Source organism: Peromyscus maniculatus, chromosome 20, assembly GCF_049852395.1.
Source record: "Peromyscus maniculatus bairdii isolate BWxNUB_F1_BW_parent chromosome 20, HU_Pman_BW_mat_3.1, whole genome shotgun sequence".
Taxonomy (NCBI): Eukaryota; Metazoa; Chordata; class Mammalia; order Rodentia; family Cricetidae; genus Peromyscus; species Peromyscus maniculatus.
This window is the reverse complement of record NC_134871.1, coordinates 51,193,443-51,219,224: the sequence shown is the minus strand read 5'-3', so window position 1 is coordinate 51,219,224 and position 25,782 is coordinate 51,193,443. Positions and strand designations below refer to the sequence as shown.

At 50.3% G+C, this 25,782-nt stretch overlaps 1 protein-coding gene across 3 annotated transcripts; it reads right to left on the bottom strand.

The window, feature by feature from the left end:
* Positions 1-320: 320 nt before the first annotated feature.
* Tef (TEF transcription factor, PAR bZIP family member) lies at positions 321-25,191 on the bottom strand. Of its 3 annotated transcripts, none has more exons than XM_006980190.4 (4): positions 24,776-25,191; positions 11,628-11,945; positions 5,256-5,476; positions 321-3,715 (listed from the first exon to the last, which is right to left on the bottom strand). In XM_006980190.4, the coding sequence occupies exons 1-4, from the start codon at positions 24,876-24,878 to the stop codon at positions 3,500-3,502; spliced, it is 858 nt and encodes a 285-aa protein (XP_006980252.2). In that variant the 5' UTR covers positions 24,879-25,191; the 3' UTR covers positions 321-3,499. The 3 variants fall into 3 exon arrangements, with proteins under 3 accessions (XP_006980252.2, XP_076412515.1, XP_006980251.2); XM_076556400.1 differs by having other exon boundaries at positions 11,628-11,958; positions 24,776-24,907; XM_006980189.4 differs by lacking the exon at positions 24,776-25,191 and adding an exon at positions 15,090-15,375.
* Between the last annotated feature and the right edge of the window lie 591 nt (positions 25,192-25,782).

Sequence of the window (25,782 nt, the reverse complement as noted above, 5' to 3'; positions counted from 1 at the left end):
CTGCCTCTGCCTCCCGAGTGCTGGGATATTAAAGGCGTGCGCCACCACCGCCCGGCCCAGGTCTTTTTACTGGCTGTATCAGTGTGTTCAACCTGCCTTTGCTCCAGTGTGTGTCCTCCTCTCGAGACAAACAGGGCAGGGATTTGATTGGAGAGCTGGAGAAACAGAAGCACAGAGGAGTTGGGGGACGCGGCCAGGGCTATCTAGCTGGTATTGACAGGTGCTGCCTGGGGTTCCAGAGAGTTTTCTGGCTTGGTTCTCATGCCAACACACAGGGAAAGGAAAGGAGGAGAGGAGTAACAGAGAAGACCATCGCCAAATTCTCGTCTCAAAATATTTAATTTGTTTGAAAAGGATACATTCCCAACTTCCCCCCACCACACCCTCCGGCCCAGCAGCCGTGACACACTCGCACAGGCGCACACACACACAAGGCCAATGGGCTGCTGTCTGCTTCTACCTCTGCATCTGGGACAGAGGGGTTTTCTCCTGGCCTCTTTCCCCCAGCAAAGGTAGGGAGAGGGCCGCTGGAATGTGGCTCCCAGGGAGGATGCAGAGCCCCACACACTCTACCAATCACATGCACTTAGAAAAATAAAACCAAGTGGTGTTCTGGCATCCCAATACCAAAAGACAGCAATCTCTACCTGGAAATCATCTTTGCCTTTTTCTAGAAAAATTTATTGCACTTAATTAACAGATGTTAAAGAAGCTGTGGGTGGGGCTTGGCCCTGGAAACCAGGGGCTCCACAGCCCCTCCTTACAGGGAGCATACCTCTCAGGGCCACTGGAGAGCTTCACATCTGTCCCCAGGCTGGAGGACTGGAGGAGCTGCCTGAGTGGAAAGCAGGCCACAGCACCCTCTCAGCAGGGAGTGTGGACAAGGAGCATCACTGCCTAGTACCATCCCCAACCAAGGGAGTCAGACCCACAAACCTCAGCCTTTGGGCCAAGAATAAGGTGACTGAGGCAGGTCCTCCACAGGGTGGCTGGCTCTCTCCAAACATGTTTAGTTCTTTTATCTAGACATTTCTTGTATGTACACTCCTGCAGCATTCTAGTTCATGCATCTTTTCTGAGTTTGCAAGGAGGCTGCCACAGCTGAGAACAGGTCGCTTAGGAAGTGAGTGCACCTCTCATCCCAAGGTGAACCCACGGAGAGCCAAACAGAAGTTGGCTTCTCAAGCCTGCTTCTCTTTACAAGATGTCAAAGATCTGAGAGCCAGAGCCTCAGACTTCAGCCATCAGCTCCTAGAGGGAGTTCGACTTTCACGGCCAGACAAACCCCAGAGGTCGACTCTGTCTGCACAGCCTTGGGTCTGAAGGCCAACGGAGGAGCGGCCCTTCTGTGAATACTTTCTCTCCAGGACATCAACCTCCAGGCATGCTCCTTCCTGTACCTGCCGCTTTCAAAAGGCTTCTCCAAGAAGCAAGCGGTCACACTGTTTCCCAGTAAGTACTTTAGGAGGAGCCAGACACCCCCCCCCCAACTTCTGGAAGGAAAGGAGGGCACCACAAGGCAGAAGGTAGGACCAAGGGAGAGACATTAAGCCCCAACCCACCCACTGGGGTCAGAACACAGATGGCATCCAGAGATAAGTATCCATTCCTTAAAAACTAAAACTTAGAAACACAAACCTTACATTTTCTAGCCAAAGAGAACGAAGAGCCTTTTAGCTCAAGGCTTGTCCACCAGTCACGAAGCGAGAACTGCCTCTGGGTGAACAGGTGGCCAGAGAGTGCCGGGTGGGTAGGTGGGAGGCAGGCAGCTGGGGCAGGACACTGACATGCTGGGTGCAACTGCCCTTTGTGGTTACAACAGAGTGACAAGTGTGCACAGGGTCCCTACAGGACCAAAGTCAAAGTCAGGGACCTTTGTCGAGAGGTGGTGGGCAGGTCCCAGGAGGGGCAGGGCATCTCCTGGCTGCAGTCCATGGCCAGCAGATGGTTTGCCCTGGTCTTAACATCATTATGAAAAGTCTTAAAAGATTGGGGCCCCAAACCATGCCACCATTGAAAATAAAGCCAGTGTTAAGGATAATAAAGCACCCTCGTCACCTCTGTCTCCTTCACACAGGCTGCCCACCCTGAGCAAATAAACACACCCTCCTGAAGGGTGCCCTCACTGACCCATGAGCAGAGGGTTCCGTGATTCCCTCAGCCAATCCTCTGGCCAGAGCAAGAGCACAAGTTCAGCCCAACAGAAGAGAAAGGTACAGCTGTGAGGCAGAGGAAGCCACAGCTGCAAGCCACATCACTCCACCCCATGACCAGACCTGGGTGGGCAGCCCCTGACTCCGGAGACCAAGACTGAGGAACTCCAGGCCGTGTAAATGTCTCCAGAGCCCACCGTCCTACGAGCTGCACTGTGACTCTGGCAAGTGCAGCTCCTGTGAGGCTGCACCTGACACTCACGGGGAGGGACTCTGATCTGGGAAGTGAAAGGCCCTCTTCTGTCTTCAGGGAGACTAAAGTCTTGCCTGGGACATGTCCGTGAGCCGGAGCAAGGAACCAATGGAGAGTCTCAAGAGACAGCCCCTCGCTCTGGTGCCCAGAACAGGAGACTGGAGCCCATTTTCCTAAATACCTTGGGCTAGGAAGCTTAAGCTTCTTAGGTGATGGGGTTTCTTTTTAAACCTAAGATCTGAGAATGGTTCCTGGGTGAAAATAACCAGAAGCTAGGTAAGCGGAAGTCAGGAGCCTCCAGACTGGCCTGAGATACAAGGGCTGCCTTAGATGCTGGCAATTGGAGCCCAGAGTCCAGCCATCCTGGAAATGTCTCTTCCATAGCAAGTGGGATGTAGAGGGAGCTGATCCCAGGGCTGCTTCAGGCCCGAAAGCCACAAGATAAAAGGGCCATGGGAGCTAAGAATGGTAGGATGTACTTCTGCAGAAAGCCCCAAGCCCCGCCCCAGTTCCCGGCTAGGCAGAGACCCCACTCTTATGGCCCACCATCCTCCCCACACTAACAGAGCGTCAGCGTGTCCTGGCTCCGAGACACAGGGGAATGAAGGTTTCTCTCAAAGATTCTTTCGGGGAGGGTGAGGTGCATGACAGACACACCCCAAGTGGAAATGCACCTGCTACCTGAGACAACATTAGGGTGACAACAATCATGACTCATTCTGTAGACAGCCCTTGTCGGTCCAGACTGGAGACTGAGGAAGGCTGGGAAAGCCTGAGCACTCTGTAAAGAGAGATCTGGACTGCAGAGGTCCCTTCTGATTTCGGCTGGGACATCCAAGAAGAGAGACTCGGGCCATTTACCCGTCTACACAGATTCACTCATGTTCCCCATCAGAGAGGAGCCTGATCCCCTGGGGAAGTCACCACGTGTGCTGGCCATGTTATAATGAAGCTGAGACGTGAACGCTCCTAGAGCAGGTACGCCACCATGTGCCCATGAAGAGTCCTAAGTCTCCACACGAGTGTGGGGTCCAGGAAGCCCCAGGCAGAGGTCTCAAGTGCAGGCAGTGCCCTGCGGGGCAAGGGGCACAGGTTACAAGGGCCCGTACTTGGTCTCATACTTGGACACGATGGTCTTGCACTTGCCCACCTCCTTGCGAAGCTCAGCGACCTCCGTCCGCAGGGCTGTGTTCTCCTTCTCCAGGAAGGCCGCCCGGATGGTGATCTGGTTCTCCTTCAGGCGCCTGGCATCCCGGGAGCGTTTAGCTGCCACATTGTTCTTCTTGCGTCTTGTCCAATACTTTTCATCCTGTGGGAAAGTGCCCTCTATGGGTGTCTGGTGCTCCCCCTGAGGGAACCTTAGCTTTCCTTCCTTCCTCCCAGGTCTACTCCCCACCCCTCAGTTCAATGCTGTGGTAAGAACTAAAGATAGGACCCTAGAAAAGGACCATTATAACATGGGACACTGCCCTGTCTCAGAAGGGCAGGCTGCATGATGGGAGCAAGCGTCTTCCCTGACAGGCAGTGTGCTGCTGGGTGCTCTGCCCTTGCCTCCTTAGGCATATTGGTTAACATCCCCCCTCCCTACCTCTTTCTGAGACAGAGTCTCTGTTATATGGCTCTGGTTGTCCCAGAAATCACTATGTAGACCAGGTTGGTCTTGAACTCCTAGCAATCTGCCTGCCTCTGCCTCCTAAGTGCTAGGATTAAAGACTTGTGCCACCACACCATGCTTAGTGGTGGTCAAAAGCCGAAGATAGGTGCAGTCCCGAGCTCAAACCTGACTCTACAAGACCATGCAAGAAAGAGAGGGAGCAGGAAGAGGGAGAGAAGGGGTGTGCCCCATGGTGCATGCGTGCATGTTAGAGGATAACTCTGGGTGTCAGTCCTCACTGTCCATCTTGAGACAGGGTCTCTGTTGTTTCCCATTGTGGGCAGGCTAGGTGGCCCAGTGTCCAGCAATTCTCTTACCTCTGCCTCCTTTCTCCCGGTATTACAGACACTGGAATTACAGGCACACACTACCTGTTACAGCTTTCCCATGGGTTCTTATGGTTTTGGTTTTTTGTGGCAAACTCAGGCAGGTCCTCATATTTTTGTGGTAAATGCTTTACCCACTAAGACAGCATTTATCAACCTGTGGGTTGTAACCCCTTTGGGGGATCAAACAACCTTTTCACAGGGGTTGCCTAAGACCATGGGAAAACACAGATATTTACATTATGCTTCATAACAGAAGGAAATTATTTATGAAGTAGTAGTGAAATAATTTTATGGTGTGGGGGATCACCACACATAAGGAACTGTATTTAAGGGTTGCAGTGTTGAGGAGGTTGAGAACCACTGTACCCCAACCCTACAAGGTGTCTTTTGTCCTTTGAAACTGTTCAACCTTGCTTTCTGAGGTCTAGTGACTTCTCTTCCTGATGGCTGGACTAATGCCAGGGAGGTGGAACACTAACCCAAAGAAGGGAACTATCAGAGTCACTGAGGCCAAGCCACACCTAACCATTTCTTCCCATCCAATTGTTGCTGATGTGGCTCCAAGCACAGAACTCCTGTGGTATCCATATAAAAAAATCACACATGAGGAAGCACGGTCCCTACTCTAGTTTCTCTGTCTCTGTCTGTCTCTCTCTGGCCTCTGCCTCCTGAGTGCTGGGAATAAAGGTGTGTGCCACCACACTTGAGCTCCCTAGAGATGGAGCTCAGGGCCTCATGTGTCCCCAGCAAGCACTGTCCTGCCGAGCTATGCCACTGAGTTGCACTGCTGAGATCTGCCACAGCTTACCCTAGACTCTCAAAGGCACATTGCTGTGCCTTTACTAGAGGATGTTTTTCTTTTTTACCTTCTGCTCATCAGGAACAAAGACCTTCTTGGCTTTTTTGATCATGGGCTGGGGCTTCAGGTCTTCCTCCGCAAACTTGTGCTTCCGAGGGTTGAAAAGCTCCCCACCTGGCACACTGGAGAGGACCAGGTCAGCAGGGTCAGGATTGAAGTTCACATCAACCTCCACACAGTTGGGGTCGATGGGACTTGGGGTCTCCCTCTCCTTTTCCAAGGATGATTCTGAAAGACAGAGGCCAAAGATCTAGAAGCATCTCGCTGGACAGAGAAAATATGTCACCCCACCAGACACCCTGGAGGCCTCACAGACTACTGCCACTTAAGAAAACCACATCACCAGCCGTAAAGGGAGACAGGCAGGCACACGTGGTTCAGTTCCTAAGATGACCTCCCTTTTTTGTGTGCTATAGGTCAAACCCAGGGCTAAGCATGTGATCAACCACTCAATTACCTCCGGCCCATGAATTCTTCCCCCTCAGGAACAGACCACACCAAAGGAGAGTCCTTCAAAATGGACAGGATTTTCTAAGTGTTTTGTTTCCCCAAGAAATGGTAAGCGAAACACTGACTCATTATGCCACTCGACCTCCTGTGTCTCAAGTAGTCCAAGAATGAACCCCGGCCGAGTGTCCCCACGACAACAGTGGGGTGAGGACCCAGGCAGAGAACTGCAGGGGTTCTGCTCGCAGCCCCACGGCAGGTGCTGTACTCACCCACTCACAACGGAAAGGAGATGAGCGTTAACTCTTCTTTCACAGAAAAGGACACCAAGGCCCAGATAAATCCAACAGGCTTCCAGAACCCCACAGGTAAATAACTGAAGTAAAATGTGACTCTTGGCCTGGCTGACTCTGGCTCCTTACTCTTCCTATTCCATATGGCTGCTTTACAGGTAAACATTGGATTAATGTCAATTTTAGAGTTCAAAGGTTGTGTGTTGAGATAAGAGTTGTTAACAGAAAACTGAACCCTTGTCCTACCTGTTCAACGCTACCAACAGCAGTACACCAACAGCAGTACACCAATAGTACACCAAATATTCAGCAACAGATAATGACTGAATATAAACTATATCCTTGGTAGTGTCCTGACAGATACAACACAGTATAACAGAGAGGTTAAAGCCATGGTTCTTTTTTTTTTTTTTTTTTTTGAGACAGGGTTTCTCTGTGTAGCCCTGGCTGTCTCAGAACTCTCTGTAGACCAGGCTGGCCTCGAACTCAGAGATCCACCTGTCTCTGTCTCCCGAGTGCTGGGATTAAAGGTGTGCGCCACCACTGCCCTGCAAAGCCATGGTTCTTAACAGGGGACAATTTTGCCCTACAGGAACTATCTGGCTACATCAGGACTCCAAGGTGCAACTGGCATGTGTATAGAATTCTGAAGGCTGCTACACACCCTACAACACAAAAGATATAAAAATTAAAACCAATCATCTTCCTACAATCCCCCCAAAATTATCTGCCCTAAATGCCGATTGTTGCTGACACAGATTTTTCTCTTGAAATGAGGAAATCACTGGGATGTTGATGGCACAAGTGTGGCATGATCAAATTTAGGTTTTCAACTGGATTAGGTTGAGTGTGTTGGTGTAAGCCTATAATCTGAGCACTGGGGAGGTGGAGGCAGGAGGATTGGAAGCTCTAGGTCATTACTTGCTATGTACGTAAGACCGTCTCTCTCTCTCACATACACACAAACAAAAGTGTGTAAATATGTGATATATGTGTGTGTATGTGGTGTTATATGTGTCTGCGAGTCCTGGAGCTCAGTGGTTAAGAACAATTACTGCTCCTGTAGAGGACCTGGGTTTTCAGGTCCTCTCATCTACATGACAACTCACAGCTGCCTGTAACTCATGCTCCATGGGATCCAATGCCCTCCTCTGACCTGTGAGCATTTTACACATACTATACACATATATACACACAGGCACACATTCATAATTGTAAAATAAAGTAAATAATGCTGGGTATGATAGCTCACGCCTTTAATCCCAGCACTTAGGAGGCAGAGGCAGGTGGATCTCTGTGAGTTTGAGGCCAGCCTGAGCTACAGAGTGAGTTCCAGGATAGCCAGGACTACATAGAAGACCCTGTCAGAGGAAGAGGAGGAGACAATGAAGACTTACCTGTTCACCAACTCATCAAGTCTATTCCTAAGTAAATGTCCAAGAGAAATACATGCACGTATCTACCAAGAGACAGGCACACAAATGTTCATAGCAGCATTGTTCAGAACCCCAACTGGACTATATAGTGAGTCCCTCTGTCCTTCAACTGCAGAATGGCTAAACGGTGGTGTGTTCACACAGTATTATCTACCAATGAAAATTAACAAACCTCTCCCACAGGGACAAGATGACTGAGAAAAAATGCTGTACAAAGGAAATCAGACACAAAAGCATACATATTATTTATGCCTTCTCTAGAAAATGAATGTAAAAATTAAAGACTTCCACTTTCATTTGTACCTTGGTATATGTAGCTCAGGCTGGCCTGAATTCATGGCAATCCTCCTGCCTCAGTTTCTTGAAAACTGGGATTACAGGTATAGACCAATATACCCAGTTTTCCATTAAATATGTTCTGTGAAACTATTTTTGTTCAGTTTTTGAGACAGTATCTCTCCATTATGTAGCTCTGGATATCCTAGAACTCATTCAGTAGACCAGGCTAGCCTCAAACTCAGAGAGCTCTGTCTGCTTTTGCCTCTCAAGTGCTAGAATTAAAGGTGTGCACCACCATTACCAGCATATTTTTATTAATATTAAGGCATTTTAATGCCCACATAATTTATTATGTATTATAAAACTGTATAAAGTTATAAATAGGAGTAGTAATGCAATGAACTTACAATGAATGTTGTCTGTGAACGTATGGTGTTGGGAATTAAACCTGGGGCTCCTCAGTGTAAGGGAAACACCTGACCACTGCACTGCATCCTCTGCTCAACTTTCTGTACATTTATTTATGTATTTGTGTGTGTGTGTGTGTGTGTGCGCGCGCGCGCGCGCGCATGCGCCTGTGTGCACACATGCCATTGTACAAACATGGAGGTCAGAGGACGGTTTGCGGAAGTCAGTTCTTTCCCACAAGGTATTCAGGCTTGATGGCAAGCACCTCCACTGACATCTTGCTGTCCATAGCTATCAATGTTTTTTTTTTTTTTTTTTTTTTTGAGACAGGGTCTCTCTGCGTAACTCTGGCTGGCTGTCCTGGAACTCAATATGCAGGCCAGGCTGGCCTAGGACTTATTCTATAAACGAGGCTTGGCTCAAAGTTGTGATAATCCTGTCTTTAATCCTGGATATTCAGAGCCCACTTATAATATTTAGAAACCAAACAGAGGACAATTCTATTGCTCAGCTATTAGCAAATGTAATCTTTGGTGATAGGAAGAAACAGTGATTAACTCTGAGAAGACGAATGCCCAGAGTCACAGGCATTTCATGGATGCCAGCACAGTTCTGTATCCTGATTTGGGCAGTGTGAAATGGGTGATTCACTCTGTGAGGATCCACTGGACTGCACACTTTTATATATATATAATTCATTAAAAATCTCCCTTAGAGGTTAGAGAGATGGCTCAGTGGTCAAGAGCACAGGCTGCTCTTCCAGAGGACCCAGGTTCACTTCCCAGCACCCACATGGCAGCTCACAACTGTCTGTAACTGCAGCTCCAGGAGCTCCAACACCTTCACAGAGACACATATGTAAGCAAAAGCACCAATGCACATTAAAAAAAAAAAAGATCCTTTCTTACTCTGGGCATGGTGGCACATGCCTTTATTCCTAGCATTCAGGAGGCAGAGGCTGGCAGATCTCTGTGATTTACTTGCATACATGTTATGTACATGCCTGTTGGATCCCTTGGAACTGGTATTATGGATGATTGAGAGCCACAATGTGGGTGTTGGGAACCAAGCTCAGGTCCTCTGCATGAACAGTAAGTGCTCTTAATGACTAAGCCATCTCTCCAATCCATTTCCCCTATCTTTAATTGACACAATTTACATGTCAATTCCACATGTAAAATATTTTTAAAAATTCTAATGTGTGATGTACGTATGTGTGGATGTATGTGTACATGTGTGAATGTCCATGTCAAGGCCAGAAGTTAATGCTGGTTATTTTTCTCAATCACTCCATCTTTTTCATTGAACTTTTGAATTATTTTATTTGTATGTGTGTGCACCTGCATGCATGTCACACTGCACATGTGGAGGTCGGAGGACAACTTACACAAGTTGGTTCTCTCCTTCCACCATGTGGGGCCTGGGCTGTTTTCTTCTGACCTCGACACATATGGTAGACCAAAGTTTGATTCCCAGCACCTGATTAGGCTTCAGAGAAAATTCCATTCTCTGCTGAGCCATCTTACCGATCCTCTCTACCTTATTTTTTGAGACAGGGTCTCTCACTGAACCTGGAGCTTACCGATTTCTGGCAGGCTGGCCAGCTGACCAGTATCTGATTCCCTGGCACTGACGTGCCCACACTGTGCTATGTCCACACTGAAACAAGCATTTTTACACACTAACCATCTCCCCGGTTTTTCCTTTTTTGGATTCATTTTATATGTATGAATGCTCTACTTGCATGCATGTGTGTACACCAACATGCCTGTTGGACCCCTTGGAACTGGTATTATGGATGGTTGTGAGCCACAACGTGGGTGTTGGGAACCAAACTCGGGACAGGTGCTCTTAGGGGCAGAACCATCTTTCCCACCATTTCCTCTATCTTTAATTTTTATTGAATTAATTAAAATTTATTTTACAGCGCTGAGAAAGAAACCCAAGGCTTTAAAAATTTTATTCTATGAGTATGCAAGTTTGTTTGTATACCACATTCATACCTGGTATCCACAGAGATCAGAAGAGGGTGTTGGATCCCTGGGATTGGAGTCACAGACAGTTATGAGCTGCCATGTGGGTGCTGGGAATTGAACCTGAATCTTCTGGAAGAGCAGCCAGCACTCTTAACCACTGAATCATCTCTCCAGTCCAGAACCCAAGGTTTTTTCATGCTAAACAAGCACTCTGCCACTGAGCTACATCACTAGCCCTTCTTTTATTTTTTAAGACAGAGTCTCACTATATTATCTAGACTAGCTTTGAACTTGTGATCCTCCTGCCTCAGTCTTCTGAGTAACAAGAATTACAGGTATATGACACTGAATCTGCTCCTTCTGTTTTTGTTTGTTTGTTTGTTTTGTTTTTGAACTCTTGTACTGGGGCCACAGAGATACAGTGCCTAAGACCATTGCTGCTTTGGAAGTTGACCTGAGTTCAGTTCCCAGCATCCCTATCAGACAACATACAACATCCTGTAACTCAAGCTCCAAGAGATGAAGTGTTCTTTTCTAGGCTCCACAGGCACCTGCACTCATGTGCACATATCTGCTTCCCATAATTAAAAAAATAACAGATCTAAAAAGAAGACCTTAATATTTTAGATATATAATAAAATACTCTACCTGTGATATACACTCCAACTTCTTACTTTTTAAATTTTATTTGAAAGAATCTCCCTTTTGAAAATTCAACAGAAACACACCCTGAGAGCTGTGCATGGTGTGAGTCCCAGAGACACGTGCCCCCATGTCTCTGAGGCTGCAGAAACTCTGTGGCTTCTCAAACAGGGGACACAACTTTCCTGGCAGGTTTATGTTAAGATATGTAAATACAAACCAAAAAAAACCCCAACACCCAAACCAAAACAGTAAAAAATGCCTTTAGCTCTTGAAGATAATTTGTAGAGCAGTGGAAATGGTATTTGTATTAGTGCCTAAGCGGTACCTGCCTATGCAGAAGAGCATCCTGGGTTCAGTACTACTTCAGTACCTATCAGCCAGGTGACTTGGGCAAGGTTCTCACTTTCTCTGTGCCTCAGTTTCCTCATCTACAGAGCAGGGATAATAGGCCGAATAGTCTCGTAAGATCCTCTGGATGACTCTTTGTTAGGGTCTAGCACAGAATAAGTCCTAGTAAATGTTAGCACTCAGTCAAAATGACAACAGTGGTGTTGATAACACTGCCTAACCTTGCCAAGAATCTGTGGCCAAAATACTGTTGACATAAAAGAACGGTATCAAATGCAGAGTGGGATTTCTCTTCTGCGAGTTGTGGCCTGGGAGCTCCCTCCACCATCCTGAGCATGTGCAGTCCCCGCAGAGGAAGGCCAACTGGTGCCGACCTAACTACTGCTTTATTCCCAGCCTTACGGACAGTACTAAAGACTACGGGCAAGGGGTTCTCTAATCTGCAGCCCATCGGGCCCTGCTTCAGAAAAAGGGCACACAGGGAGTGTGGACATAGCAGAACCCAGTGGGAAGTGGTCTCCTTAGATGACAAAGGCCTGTCACCAACCTGTGCTGGACACGGTTTCTGAGGGCTGAAAGATGGCAGTCGAGGAGGACGGTGGCGACGCTGTGGAAGAGCTGGCAGACTCCTTCCCTTCCAGCTCTGCCACAGGCAGCAGCAGGTTCTGGGCCAGGTGGGTGGGGCTGGCAGGGATGCCATTCTCCAGCAGAAACTCATCCAGGTCCATGTACTCTAGGTGGAAAGACTCGCCGTCATAGGGGATGGTCTTGTCCCAGATGGGTGGCATGAGGGAGGCAGAGACGGCCATGGTGCTGGCTGCTGCCGACTCGTCCTCCTCCAGTTTTTCCTTCCCCTTTTCCTTATCTGCAAACAAAATCTGTGATGAGACACCACACAAGAGTAACTAACTCATCCCAGAAGCGGGGCAGTGAGCCTCAGAGAAGCCCCATCTTTCTCAGAGGCCTGGTTCAATCCACATCCCACATACATGTCTCAAGAGCATTTCCTGTCTTCCCATTATAACCTGGTGCGTGAACCAGGCAGGCTGGTCTCCTTCTGGGGTGGCACGACATTCTCTTCTGTGTCGGGCCTTTCTGGAATGCTAGCTGCATAGGCCAAGGCTTGAGGTAGCCCCAGAGTTAATGCAGAATAGGCTGTAGGCAGGCATCTACAGGAGAGGCTACATGGAAGGAAGTGGTGTTTCTGACCTTCCCCGATATCTTAGTGTGGACAGGGCTGAGGCCCTCTAGCCAATAACTCCTGGGCTCCCCTGTCCCATTTCCTCTAGCTATGGCTCCTGTGGACATGTGACCTGATCCACATTATTTGACGTGAGCCTCCATGTGTTTCACTGTCAATAAGCATTAAGTCCCTCTTTTTCGAAGATCAGAGGTAACATATGAAAACCCATACTACTGAGTATGCCGTACACAGTACACATTCTTTATTGTTGTGAGGTCACCGAGGGTAGGGACTGTGTCTGATTTAGTTCCAGATTTCAGGGGCCAATAAAATGGCTAAGCACACAGTGGCTATGGGAACCTGTATAATGACTGGGGAGTACTGGGTTTTCAGACACATTGGCTTCAGGTGTCCTCACTGAGAGGAGCCAATTCAGAAGGCTATCCCTGCATATGCCGGGATATGACTGGAGGCAGATTTCCCGGGAGGATGGAGAAGGGTGGAGCTGAAGGAGGAAAACTGTTCCTATTCAACGTGAGGCTAATCAATTAGTGAAGATCAGATCCCACCTATCTTAGTCAAAGGTTATGCATATGATTATCCGTGAGAGGGCAATCAGGAAAAAAAGCCTAGAGAAACGTGCCAAGAGGAGAGCATCCGAGTGACAAGGAGGCTAATCAGAGAAGTGGGAGATGAGATCATGACAAGTTCATAATGGGTTTTCAAAATTGAGGGAGACAACTTTGAACTCTGGATTTAGAAGTGAAAAAAAAAAGAAATCAAATATTATTATGTTGGAGATAAAGCAGTCATGCTTGGGCCCCAAGACCAGACAGCTACAAGGCAGCCAGCCTATTAGTCCAATAAAAATGACCAGACTCAGTGAGACGGAGGTTCTCACAAACAGAACTTGCTCATGGCTTCTAATATGATTTAACTTGAATTCCTACGACTGCCTTTTTAATTTTTTTTAATCAGGCTTTGATTTAAAAACAACTGGGAAGCAACAAAAACCCCAGCCTGTGGACTGGGTGGGCCAGATGGCTTCCCTGCTCATCGCTCTGACTCCACATTCTGTTCAGAAATGACTGGACCAGTTGGGTGGGGTCACTTGGGATCAAAAGAGGTAAGAGAAGGGAGGAGATAAAAAAGCAGCCTTACAGAAGGACAAGCAACAGGAAGTTCCACATTTTGCCTGACCAAAGCAGTTAAAACTATTTTTTTTTTCCTGCTTTCCTGATATAGGGTCTCATGAAGCCTAGGCTGACTTTAAACTTGATGTACAGCAGGGATGACCTTGAACCAGTGTCCCCCTGCCTCTACCTCTCCAGGGCTGGGATCACAAAGCAAGCACGACAATCAGTCAGGCTGTTTTAATCAGTGTTGGTACGGTGAAGTTTTGGATGAACTGTAAAAGGTAAACGACTGGCATGTTTAGTACTGAAGTCCCAGGACCGACCCCAGTGGTTGTCAGCTTGATACACTAGAAAGAGCACCAAATCGAGAGGCAGAAGGCCCACCGTGTGACCTTGAGAAAGCATCTGCACCTCTCAAGAGTCTCCACTTTCCTCATCTGCAGAGTGTAGATAATAAGCTAAACAAGATAAGACTGTGTCAAGATGCTTTCGAGCATGTGCAAATGTAAGGTAAAAATCACTATATGGACCACTGCTCGCTGGTCATCTTAAGCAAGAGCTGCCAGATGTGAGCACTTGCTGTTTGTCTTACTCTCAGATCTGGAGCAAAGCATCCTCTTCAAACAAACAAAAGGGTTTGTGCACATGAGGTCCTGAAGCAGGAGGAGAGAACCTAGCCTCACCTGATGAGCAGAAGCTATTTATAACCCACCACTGACAACCATAAGCACAGCAGCCTCAGAACACACCCAGGAAAAGAAGAGACATGGCATTTTAGAAAGGGAAATGAATTTGTCAGTACAGGCGGTCCACACAAAGCCTATCCCTTCCCAAATATCCTAATTACACGGAGCTCTCAAAATTCAAAGGTCTCAGACGGAAAACACACCTCAACGCACCTAAGACGGTACAATAGGTGTCAGTCCTGCTGCTGTTCCAGGCCAAACACCCAGGCCAAGCCTGCTTTCCACACAAAGCCCCAGGGACCCTTGTGGCCTGGACAATACTATGAAGCCCGGTCCTGCCATTGTTAACCAGGTGAAGGGCCTCAGTGGCTGCATTCTACTTTACCCATCCTTCATCCCCTTAAAAGGCACCGCGGACCCTCTTTGCACATCACCTCCCCGATCTGCACCCCAGCAGCTGCCCAGGGACACACTTCCAGTAAAGCACCACGGCAGACCCACTCCATGTCCACTCCCAGAGAGGAAGAATCGTCCTCCTCCAGGACCGGCCAAAGATATACAAAGGCCATCTGCTACACTGATCGGTGCTTCTCAAACTTTGGTGGTAGGCTCTGCACCCCACGGTGGTGCAGTGGGATGCTTCTTACAATACAAGCTTCTGATCCCAGGATCCGCTGACTGTGTGAGGCCCAGGAACCGGCATTTTAGGCAAGCGGCTTCCTAGGGATTTGGATGCAGGCAGCCCCGCTGGAGCCCGATCTAAGTGGCTGCTTCCTTGCAAAGTTCCATTGGCCTGTCCTTTCCAGACAGCCCCCCCCCGTCTTTCTCTCTCGACCCCAGGCCTAGTCCAGCAGGGCCCTAGTCATCTCCTGACCCGCATAGCCCTTCTACGCTGGACCACTTCACCCTGACCTCTGACCAGGCCCGCCCCGCCCCCACAAGGCCCCGCCCTTGCAGAAACCCCGCCCCCAGACACGCGCGAGCCGCCCCCCCCCCCCCCTCACCGAGGCGCGTCTCGCGCGGGGGGTTCTCCATCAGCTTCTTCAGGACCAGAGGGAAGGAGCCCGACAGGCCCCGTTCCCCAGCAGCACGCCCCGGGCCTGGCCCCGCCTGCGGCTCCACAGGCGGCTTCTTCCCGCCGCCCGCGTCGGACATCGTGCCCTAAGCCCCGCTCCTGCGTCTCGCCTCCCCCGCCCGCACCCCGAGATGGGCCGGAGCGGCTCGACCCGCCGCAGCTGCTGACACGGGCGGCACTGCGCAGACGCGCCACCGCACCCCCGCCTCCCTCCGTCCCTGCCCCGCCCGCGGACGGGTCCCGTCTCATTCATTATTCATGAAGCCAGGCCGGCCGTCCCGGAGCGTGGCTTCCGATTGGCCGGCTCTGCGCGAGGGCGGGCACAGCTCCTCGAGCCAGGATTGGCTGTGGGGGCCAAACGACTAGACACGTGCGGGGCCAGGTGAGGAGCATAGCCTCGGCCGCCCCGGAGCACCGTGGCCTTCTGTGGAGCTCCTCACTTCGTTTTAGTCGGCCGTGTCCTCTTAGCCACCACTTTCGTGGCTCCAGGCTTCCTCCCAGTCCATCGTGGCCTCTGTTCCCTCCTTCCCTCCGAGAAGCCACCCCGGGGAGGGAGGCGGGACTGGGCGCCACGGCCCAGCCCCGAGGGTCACGTGGAGCAGCAGCCGAGTCTAACCGCGAGGGGCGGGGCAGCCAGGGAAAGGCGCAAGGCAGCCAATGGGGCGAGGGGGCGGGGCCGGCGCGATTGCACGAGGCCCTGCACGTGCGGCTGCGGCGCGGAGGGGCGGGGCGGGGCGGGGCTGGGCCTTGCTTGGCCTGGCCTGGCCTGTTCTGTTTTGTCGCTCAGCGGACTCTGCTCGGGGTCCGGGGACTGGGACGTGGGTACCCGGCCAGCACTCCTCCCACGCGCCCCGAGGTTGGCGGAGGGCAGCCGGCTTCCAGGCTCGGCTGCTCGAGCGGGTGTCAAGTTGCCCACTGATCTGGGGATTGGGAGCTGGCGTGGCAGCGGGATAAACACTAGCGTAGGGAGCGCATTCCGGAGACCTGTCCCCGGACTAGGGTCGCGACGTACTTCCGTACTACTAGCTGCTCACTTGTGACCTTGGGAAAACCAGTTGCTCCACTAGAAGCCCGCTTCCTTAGTCTTAAAATTCAACATTGAACTGGAGAGTCAACGCAGTTTGGGACACCCCCAAATTCTCTTCTACAGATAAGATTTCCCTGTCTTAGAATTAAAAATTCCCTTTCTTAGAATCAAAACAAAACAGAAACTACCAATCTTGCATTTTGTGGGAGAGCCACTTCTTAAAAAATATCGATGCTTTCTGGGTTCCTTAGGAAACCTATGCGTCATGAAGGGGTGCACAGACCTTCAAGGCGGCTCGCAGAACTTTGTACCTCTTTGCAGTACAAATCATACTCGGCTTCAAGCCCAGACAATACTAGACGCTCTGGGATTAAGCTCCCAGAGGGGCCGGGACTTGGCCTGTTTATACTGTGTCCCTCCCATGGCTCCCTGCCTCCCTCCGACGGAGGAGCTGGAGTCTGGCGGAAAGGCAGTCTGTGGTTCATGCGGTAGGTGCAGAATGCAGCCGCAGCAGACCCTGAAAGCGCATGGAATAAGAATTTTGCTGGAACTTGAGGAAAATGAAATTGAGTAGCTGAGTAGGCCTAAAGAGAGATTAAGGACTTTTGGGTAGTGATAGGGACCCGATGATAGGGACCCGATGATGAACTTTGAATCCCAAATTTAAGTTTCTGCTGTCACACTAATTAGATGTTGATCACTTTCTGCATCTGATGCCTCCAGACCATTGTTTCATTTCTCTTTATGTGTCAAATGGGGATAAGGCAGGATCTAGCCTGCAGTGTAAACATTTTCCTAATTGAATTAAAATTGATGGATATAAAGGGAACTTCATGGAAAACCATGTTTTGGCCGGGCAGTGGTGGCGGCGCACGCCTTTAGTCCCAGCACTCGGGAGGCAGAGCCAGGCAGATCTCTGTGAGTTGGAGGCCAGCCTGGGCTACCAAGTGAGTTCCAGGACAGCCAGGACTACACAGAGAAATCCTGTCTCAAAACAACAACAACAACAACAACAACAAAAAAGAAAAGCCATGTTTTGCAGAATTATTAGCAGGAATTCTGTATGAGTCTAGATCTTTAGGAGAAACTGATCTAGAAACAAATTTAAAAGAGCAACCCTAAGTAAATGAAGCAATGTACGAAACTCTAGAAAAGAAAAGCTGGGTAATAAGATGGCTCTGGGGTAAAGTTGATTGCTGTCGAGTCTAAGAACCAGAGTTCAATCCCTGGGTGCCATACGATGGCAGGAGGGACTAACTCTCACATTGTCTTCTGACCTCCATGAGCACAGTTCCTGTGTACACACACAGTAAAACGTAACGATATTGTTTAAAAGAAATAGGAACCTCCAGCTAGTTTGGTTATAGAGGACCTTGTTAGACTAGTCTTAAATGTATATTTTCTTGGCTAAATATTGCATTATTGAGAAGGAAAAACAATTCCTAAATTGCTAGAGGAGGATTAGTAAGGTATAAGTGGCAAGTTATCTGTTTATAACACAGATGACATGTAGGGAGAAGTAAAGATTGCCACTCCTGTTTCTATCCCTACCCCCTTTCTAGTCTTCCCTTTTTAGTTATAGTCACCCCCAGGTGGATAATGACTGTTGCACCCAGCAGCCAACCTGGAGCACTCACCTAATAGACCAGTGACTAAGATGCATGAAGGTAGCAGGCCGAGGCTTCAAAAACTGATCTAGCATTGAGTCTCTTCTACTGACACCCGAGGGAGGAGTTTCCTCTGGATAACCGAGAGGTGGACGTTCAAAATCCCTCAGCAGCATTACAGGCCCTGCAGTGCCTCCTTGCAAGCAGTGGGGGATTGCAGCAGTCAGCACTGTCCTGAAGACGGGGACATTACTTTCTCTTCCTTTTCCGGCTGACCTCAAGAACCCCAGCTGCGTTTCTCTGCCACTGTCCTCTGTCATTGTTATGGCCATAACTGTGACCTTGCCTCTTCCCACAATAGAGGAATAAGTGTTGTGAGAAGTAACTTGCTAATTGCCATGGTGTGTGAGCCTTATAAAGAAATAGACTACCTAAGAACATGTTAGTACCTGGTTAAACTTTAAAAGTATGTGGTAGCTGGGTGTGGTGGCGCACCCCTTTAATCCCAGCACTTGGGAGGCAGAGGCAGGAGGATCTCTGTGAGTTCCAAGACAGCCTGGTCTACAGAGTGAGTTTTAGGACAGCCAGAGCTACATAGTGAGACTCTGTCTTTAAAAAAAGATAGAAAAGTATGATGTGGCATCACAGTATTTTGTATCAAATTTTTGAGATTTTTTTGTTTGTTTGTTTGAGTTTTTTTGTTTGTTTGTTGTACTCTAGGTTGGCTTCAAACTTGATATGTAGATGAGGATGACCTTGAATTTATGGTCCTCCTGCCACTACCTCCTGTGTGCTGGGGTTATAGGCATGCACCATCAGCACCAATTTATAGAAAGCAGGAGATCAAACCCAGGCTCTGTGCAAGCTAGGCAAGCACTCTACTAACTGAGTTACATTTCTAGTCTCTAATATGAGTTTATCAGTTAATTAATTACTTGTTTATTGTGTGTGTGCACACATTGCCATGCACAGGTTGGAGGTTATAGAACAACTTTTGGGGAGTAGTTTCTTTCCTTTTAGCATGGGTTCCAGGGAATAAAACTCAGGTTGTCAATCCTGGTGGCAAGTGCCTTTTCCCACTGAGCCATCTTGCTGGTCAGTTATAGGTTTTTGCTTGTTTTTTTTTTTTTTTTTTTTTTTTTGTTATTTTTATTGGGAATGGGTTTGAGACAGGATCTTAATGTATAGCTCTGCTCTAGCCTGGAATTCACTATTTGTAGACCAGACTATCCTCAGACTCACAAATATCCACCTACTTCTGCTTCCCAAGTGCTGGGATTAAACGTATTTGCTACCATGTCTGGCCAACAATAGGTTTCCAGTCCAGTGTCAACCTCAGGGTGTCTGGACCAGCTGTAACTCTGGGCTTGAGAGGCAGATGCGAGGAGACTCTCCTTTGAGCCAATGACCTGCTTATGGCACCATCAAAGGACTTCTAAGTCCCAGTGGTTTTCCTCTGGGAAGCAGATGGAGATTCCTACCGAGTAGGGGGTTTTGTGTAAAGTATCTGTGATAAGCACTGGCAGGTACCTACTACAAGAGTAGTATGTGAGGTGTATGGGTGCGCACTCATCCAGCCCCTTTCCTTCCGTTCAGGATGTGCTGGTTCAGGAGTTGTTTTGTGTGTGATGATGAGGCTGTGAACATAAGGATAGGTTACAGAGTCTAAGTAAACCAGCATCAGAACAGAGTAAGAAACGTTATTTGCCAGACTGAATAGTTTTAGGTTCTGTTCTTTCCAGCCGGAAACCTGCTGATCCACCCAAGTTCTATTGAGTGGAGCATATGCCAAGCATGTGATTTTCATTAGCCTGAAGCCCACACTGGTCTTGACGGCTTAGCATCTAGGACTGACAGACAGCACAGGAACCTGGAATGAGCAAAAGCAGGCTGATGGTAAGTAAGGCTTTCACTGAGTTCTAGAAAGCCAAGACTCACTGTCCCAATACTAACAGCTGGCAAGCACAATGCTTTTTGTTCAGAGCAGTAATAAATATTTGTTGGCTTGCTTTCCTTGCTTGGGGTTGGTAAGGTTAAAACATCTTAAAGCCAAACTGTATACATTTGGTGTGTTATTAATATGAAATAACAGTCATGTATTTGGCTGGCAGTGGAATCTGGAAGAACAAGCATGAGCCATTGGGCAAGTGTCCAGCACCAGCCTTGCCAGCAGCTTTCCTTTGTAGCCCACATACCTGTGGCCGGGAAACTGGGCGTCTGTGCTTTGTACTTTGGTCTGTGTGCTCTAGGGTAGAAGTGGAGGGCGGAGCCTCTTTGCAAATTCTTGCCTCTCCCTTCAATGCTCTCAAGAATCCTAGTTTCCTATTTGGCTTGTGATTTGCACACTCCCAGAGTCTTGATAACATGAGCTGCCCCGAGAGTGCCATGGCCGTGGAGAGAAACCTCCCAAACTACAACAGTGTCTGAACCACCACTGCCTGACACTGCTTTCCCCAGCCGAAGTCCTGGTGCTGATGCAGAAGCAGGTGCAGGCTGTAGGGCCCAGCCTCTGAGGTCTCGTCCTTGGCATCTTTCCAGCCTCGCTAGCGTTTCTCTCCCCATGGCTCACCTTCCGTGGCACCAGTGGCCTTTTATTCGACAGACAAAGGGGAGGGCCTTTGAGGTGCCTTCCCCACAGCCTGAGAGTTAGCTCTTCACATAGTTAGCTCTGCCTCCCTTTTCAGGTCTTAGCGCAAGTGTCACCCCTTGGAAAGGCCAACTGGACCCATGACTGCTGTATGTCTTCACTGGCTTGCCATCTGCAGTTGGGCAAGGACAGTGTTTGTCTAATCCATGCCTGAGCCACAAGCAGAGCAAATGCTCACCAAGCTAATAATGAATAACTGAATGACCAAGAACTACCACATGGTTTCAGAGACCAGGGAATTCTGTGGCTAGGCCTGGGCCTGGAACAGGGGTTGGGCGACCCTCCCACCCTGGATCGTCAGTGTTCTCACTGGTAGTGTGGAAACCAGACCGCCTTGCCGTGCCGCTGCACACGGCGATGTAGGAGCGGGTGGCGCGTGCTCCAGACTCATTCCTCCAGCAGTCTCACCTGGGGTCTGGCCAGATGCAAAGTCACCTGGAAAGGGAGCCTCCTGACACTGCCATCGGTGTCTGGCACTTGATGAAGATGTGCTTTCCATGTTTCTATGGGGGTGGGGTGGAACAGAGAACAAGACCCTGGGCTCCTCAGGAGGAAGGCAAGAGCCACTCACTCACCCATTTGCCCCGAGGTGGCCAAGCTCTCGGAGTTCATTTTCCATTAAAGGATGGGAAGACGCACCTCTTAGCAGACTGAAGTGAGGAGTAATGACAATATCTGCAGCACACAGAAGGCCCCATGTCCTTTTCTCCCTCCTGAGCAAACACCATGCTTTCTCTGGTTTCCCAGGCTGTGAGACCATACAGACCTCTTCTCAGACCAAGTTTGGGTCAGCCCGGGCTGCACGTAGTCCACCTAAAACCTGTTTACTTCAGTTCACCAAGAGGACTGGAGTGAGCCCCTTCCCCAGAGCCCAGAGTACCCCTAAGACTCTGCCTATTGACCTGTCCTCTAGGGTTTGATGGTGTCATGCCTCAGGAGTCTCACCATACACCTCTAAGGAAGCAGCTCTGTGTGTGCACAATCTTATAACATCCAGTTCTTTAAAGGAAGGTGAAAATAAAGACATGGAGATCAGATTGCCAATATAGGAAGGAAGGGACTGAGGGTCAGATTATAGGTAGAAAGAGCAACCACCAAGCCGGCCACTCTGTTCTTGGCCTGTCGCAGTTTGAAATACTTCCACGTGGGACAGTGCATTTAGTCCTGGCGACGAGCCTGTGGCATAGGTTCCCTCATCCTTTCTTAAGGCAGCGGAGCCAAGGATCACATCCCGACTCTGAGTTTAAGGCTTTGCCTCTTGCTGCCTTTCCAGAAGTGTCCCTCCCTGCCCAGCTCAAAGTGAAGACCTGGTTTACAGGAGTCAGGCTCCTGTAAAGGGAGGCCTGGAGAGGCGGAGAAGACAAAAAGATGGATGAGCGTGCCATTGAGCACAGCCGAGGCCCTGTAGGTAGGGAAGGTCAGTGGTCAGAAGCTAAGCAGATGATTTAGAGACTCAGGATCTTTCAAGAGGCTGAAGAAGAAAGGAGCAGGAGATGGAGAGCCCTGGAGGATCTTTGGGGGAAAGTGCAAGAGCAGTGACAGGAAGCGTGGTTTCCATAGGTTCAGAGGTGAGAAACTGAGTCAGAGCTCGGAGAGTGGATCCATGCTTTTGCTCATGGATTTCTCAGTCTGTAGGTAAGTTGGCTGAACTGTGGCTCAGATTAAGGACCACCAGACAACCTAGAGAGTATCAAGTGTGGTCAGTACTGATCAGGAAGGCCTACCTCCTTGAGGACCATGGAGAGGCAGAAGTTTGTGCCGGCTGCAGCAGGCCCCGGAGCTGCCAGTGGGGCTCCACGTGGATCTTGGGAAGTGTCTTTGAACTAGAAAATAGAGCATGCTGCTGCATGCATGCTGCTGTGCATTCTCGGAGGGCACACCTGGAGTTTCTCACTCTGCATTGCTCTCCTCAGAAATTCCTTCCCATTGGAACTCAACTGCACCCTGCATGTGACTGGGCTGTGCGGCAGAGTGTCTGGGCTAGAGAAGAAAAGGGCAAGGAAGGGCTGCCGGGTCCTCCAGGAGAAACCCGCCTCTTTCGTGCAGGTGAAAGGCAGGCCACTGGCTCTGCCGACTCCCACAGAGGCCAAAGCAGAGTGGTGGGAAATGGGGGGAACCAACCCCAACAGGAACTCGGAAAGCACTTGTCACAGGACTGCTGGGCCTCTGGTTCGGTGTGGTGGGTGTGCACCTGCCCGGGACATACATGGCCCCCCGCCGCTTCCCCCTTGATTTTCTCCCCAGTTAGCCACAAGCTGCTGTCAGTCCTGTGGGGTGTCACATTCTGATTTTCCATGAAGTGCCACATGAAGTAACAGGAGGTGACCCAAGACTGAGACCCAGCTAAATGGGGCTAACCAGTCCTCAGGCAGAACTTACCAGATCTTGGCAAAGCTCTGCTTTAAACCTTGGGCAAGTCTCCCCTAGGCATGGGCCCTGACTGCCCATGAGGGATGGGGAGTTTTCAGCTTTCCCAAGGCTCTGTGTAACATCTGGGAGCCAGTAACCAGCAGTTACTACCCCACTTCGGAGGCATTGTTAGTCTCTTGTACCGAGCAGTGCCCTGAGTCAACCCCAAGAATGTTGCCCCGCCCATCTGTGAGTTGACCCTGTCCGAGGAGCAACAGGCATCTTGGAACAACTGGGTGGGGTCATGAGGGTGCTACATCATCTTCCCTAGTTACCTGCAGGGAAGGAAAGGCTCTGCTTACATTTCAGAAAGCCTTCCAGCTGGGCCCACCCACACAGGCCACCGAGAGATAGCAGAAAGCTGTCGGTGCCCCGTTGGCAGATATGGACCTTCTCGGAGGCTCATCCGTCAGGGGGCTCTCTCAGGGCTATGTAGGGATATGGGCTTCTCCTGGTCAGCAGCTGGTGTCCTCTGTGCAATTGGATGCAGGATCACCTTCTGTGATGCCTGTCTAGGAGGGTGTATAAATGCCCAGCATTAGAAACTACAGGCAGGCTGGACAGTGGTGGTGCACTCCTTTAATCTCAGCACTTGGGAGGCAGAGGCAGGAGGATCTCTGTGAGTTCAAGGCCAGCCTGAGCAAGTTATAGGACAGCCATGGCTGCACAAAGAAACCCTGTCTTGAAAAAAACAAAACAAAAAGACAAAAAAAAAAAAAAAAAAAAAAAAAGAAAAGAAAAAGAAAAAAGAAAAGAAAAGAAAAGAAACCACAGGCTGTGGTCTAAAGGGCCTTGGTCCAAAGATCCCTAAGAGCCCTCTGAGGACCTTGCCATGTGCTCTGGGGAAATCCTCTACTTCAGATAGCACTTCCCAGGATCAGAAAGAACCTCTGTCCTGCCTTCCCCTGGTTAATGAAATTAAGCCCCTTTCTGGCCCCAGAGGGTGAAAGGAGTCCGGAGCTGTCCTCCGGCTCCAAAGTTTGGAGAGCCCTCCAGGAAGAAGTCCTGCAAGGACAGCAGGTTGACGATATGTATCAGATGTCAGCCCAGAATGAGACAGATGTCTGAAAAGGTTCCCAGGGAGTACCCTGACCTCCTGTCCCCCAGCAGCAGAGACAGGGTGGTCTCCTCTAAAGGCAACGGGGAGGAGCTGATGGCACAGCTCTGTAGCAAAGCTTATGCTCAGCATTCAGAAGGTTCAATCCCCAGCACCGTGGGAAAATTTTGTTGATAAAGGTAGTAAGAACCTGGGATGAGCCTGAGAGATGTGGCGACATAAATATCAGGAGAGGGTACCCCAAGTTGGCTTCCCAACTCCCCAAAGCTAAGCAGTTCAAGCCCTTAACTTTCCCAGGAAAGACTTGTAAGATACCTGGTCCCGGCTGCCCAAGCTGCCCCTCCCCACCCCCTCAGCCACTCACTCCACTCTACTGCCTGTCCCCAGCCCTGGGGTTCCCTGTGGTATCCTAGGAACGCGGGGCTTGTGGTACTGTTACATAACCAGCTTCCAGCCCATCCATGAGTTCAGCCCTACAGCCGCGAGCTAGTGGCAGGCTCAGAAAGCCTTCTCCAGACGCGACTGCTGCCCAAATCTACGGGCTCCACCGCTCGCCCGCCCGCTCGCCCCCAACGTGCAGAGGGAGGGAGCTTAAGAAGCAATCAGCTTCCTAGATTCCTGCAGGCACTCCGGTCCCGTCCTTGTCCACGTGAGCCCAGCACCTGTCAGTAGTGCACGCTGTCCAGAGCGCCCAAAGCCAGTAGGTATGGGGGCAGCCCCAGAATTGATGTGGCACACATGCACACACCTCCTGGGGTCCTTCCCTGCACCGCAGCCCTTGCTCACCCATCTTGCCGCTGTCCCTGTGCCGGCTCCCACCCCTCCGGCACTTAGGTCCCTTGCCGGTAGAGACCACCTGTGTTCCTACCTGTCCTCTTCTCTGGCCAAGGCAAAGAGTGCTCCAGCAGGGACTTGAGGACCTCAGGCATGTCCATAGCAGGGGCCACTCCAATCTGGTTGCAGCTCGACATGGCCCAGCAGGAGGTGCTTGCTCCGGGAGTTTAGAAGCAGCTGGAGAGGCAGGGGCTGGCTAGGGAGCCACAGGCTAGGGAGGCAGGCGGGGTGTGAGCCCGAGGCAGCCAATGGGCAGCCCCAGCCCCAGCCCGCCTGTCCACCCCCAGCTCGGCCACCTGCCAGCTCCGGCTGCAGCCAGGCCTTCCCTTCCCGCTGCTTGGCAGGGAGGGCCTGGCCCCGCGCCAGCAGCAGCACGTGGAGCCACGGCGCCAATCCTCTGACAGAGAACCTGGCCTGTTATCTAACTTCGGCGAAGGGAAGTTCTCCCCCAGTCTGGGAGCCATAACCAGGGCTGCCGGATGGGAAGGGTGAGCAGAGCTCCCCGCCCACAGCAAGTGAGCACAGGCACATACCAGGAGCGGAGGGGCGGGGGAGGCCTGGAGCCCAGGTTCAGTGGAGAGCGGAGCACATCATGGGAATGAACCTGAGCTGAGATCACAGGTGCAGGAAAAAAGGAGGACAGACGAGACACCCCACCCCACCCCACCCAAGCAGCTCAGCATAAAAGAGACTGTAGTGGCACCATGCATTCACATGGGGGCTTGCGAGCCCCAAGGGATTGGGTGTTTGGATGTACATGTGCCGTGCACGTGAGCCCTGTAAGACATGTACGTGTTCGTGTAGGGTGCATAATTGGGGCTTTCTACATCTGTAGAACTTGAAGCCTGTTCTGCGAAGCTCTTTGCACTCCCAGGAAGGAGAGAAGAGGAAGGAAGGTCCATCCCTAGGACGGTTGGCAGGGTGGGCACTCCTGAAAGGGGACAGGTCTGCCAACTTGGCTCGGACTTGTCCTGAGTGACTGACTGCTGGCTTCTTTGGCCCTCACGGAGCTTTAAGTGGCAGTTGGCCACCCACCATAGT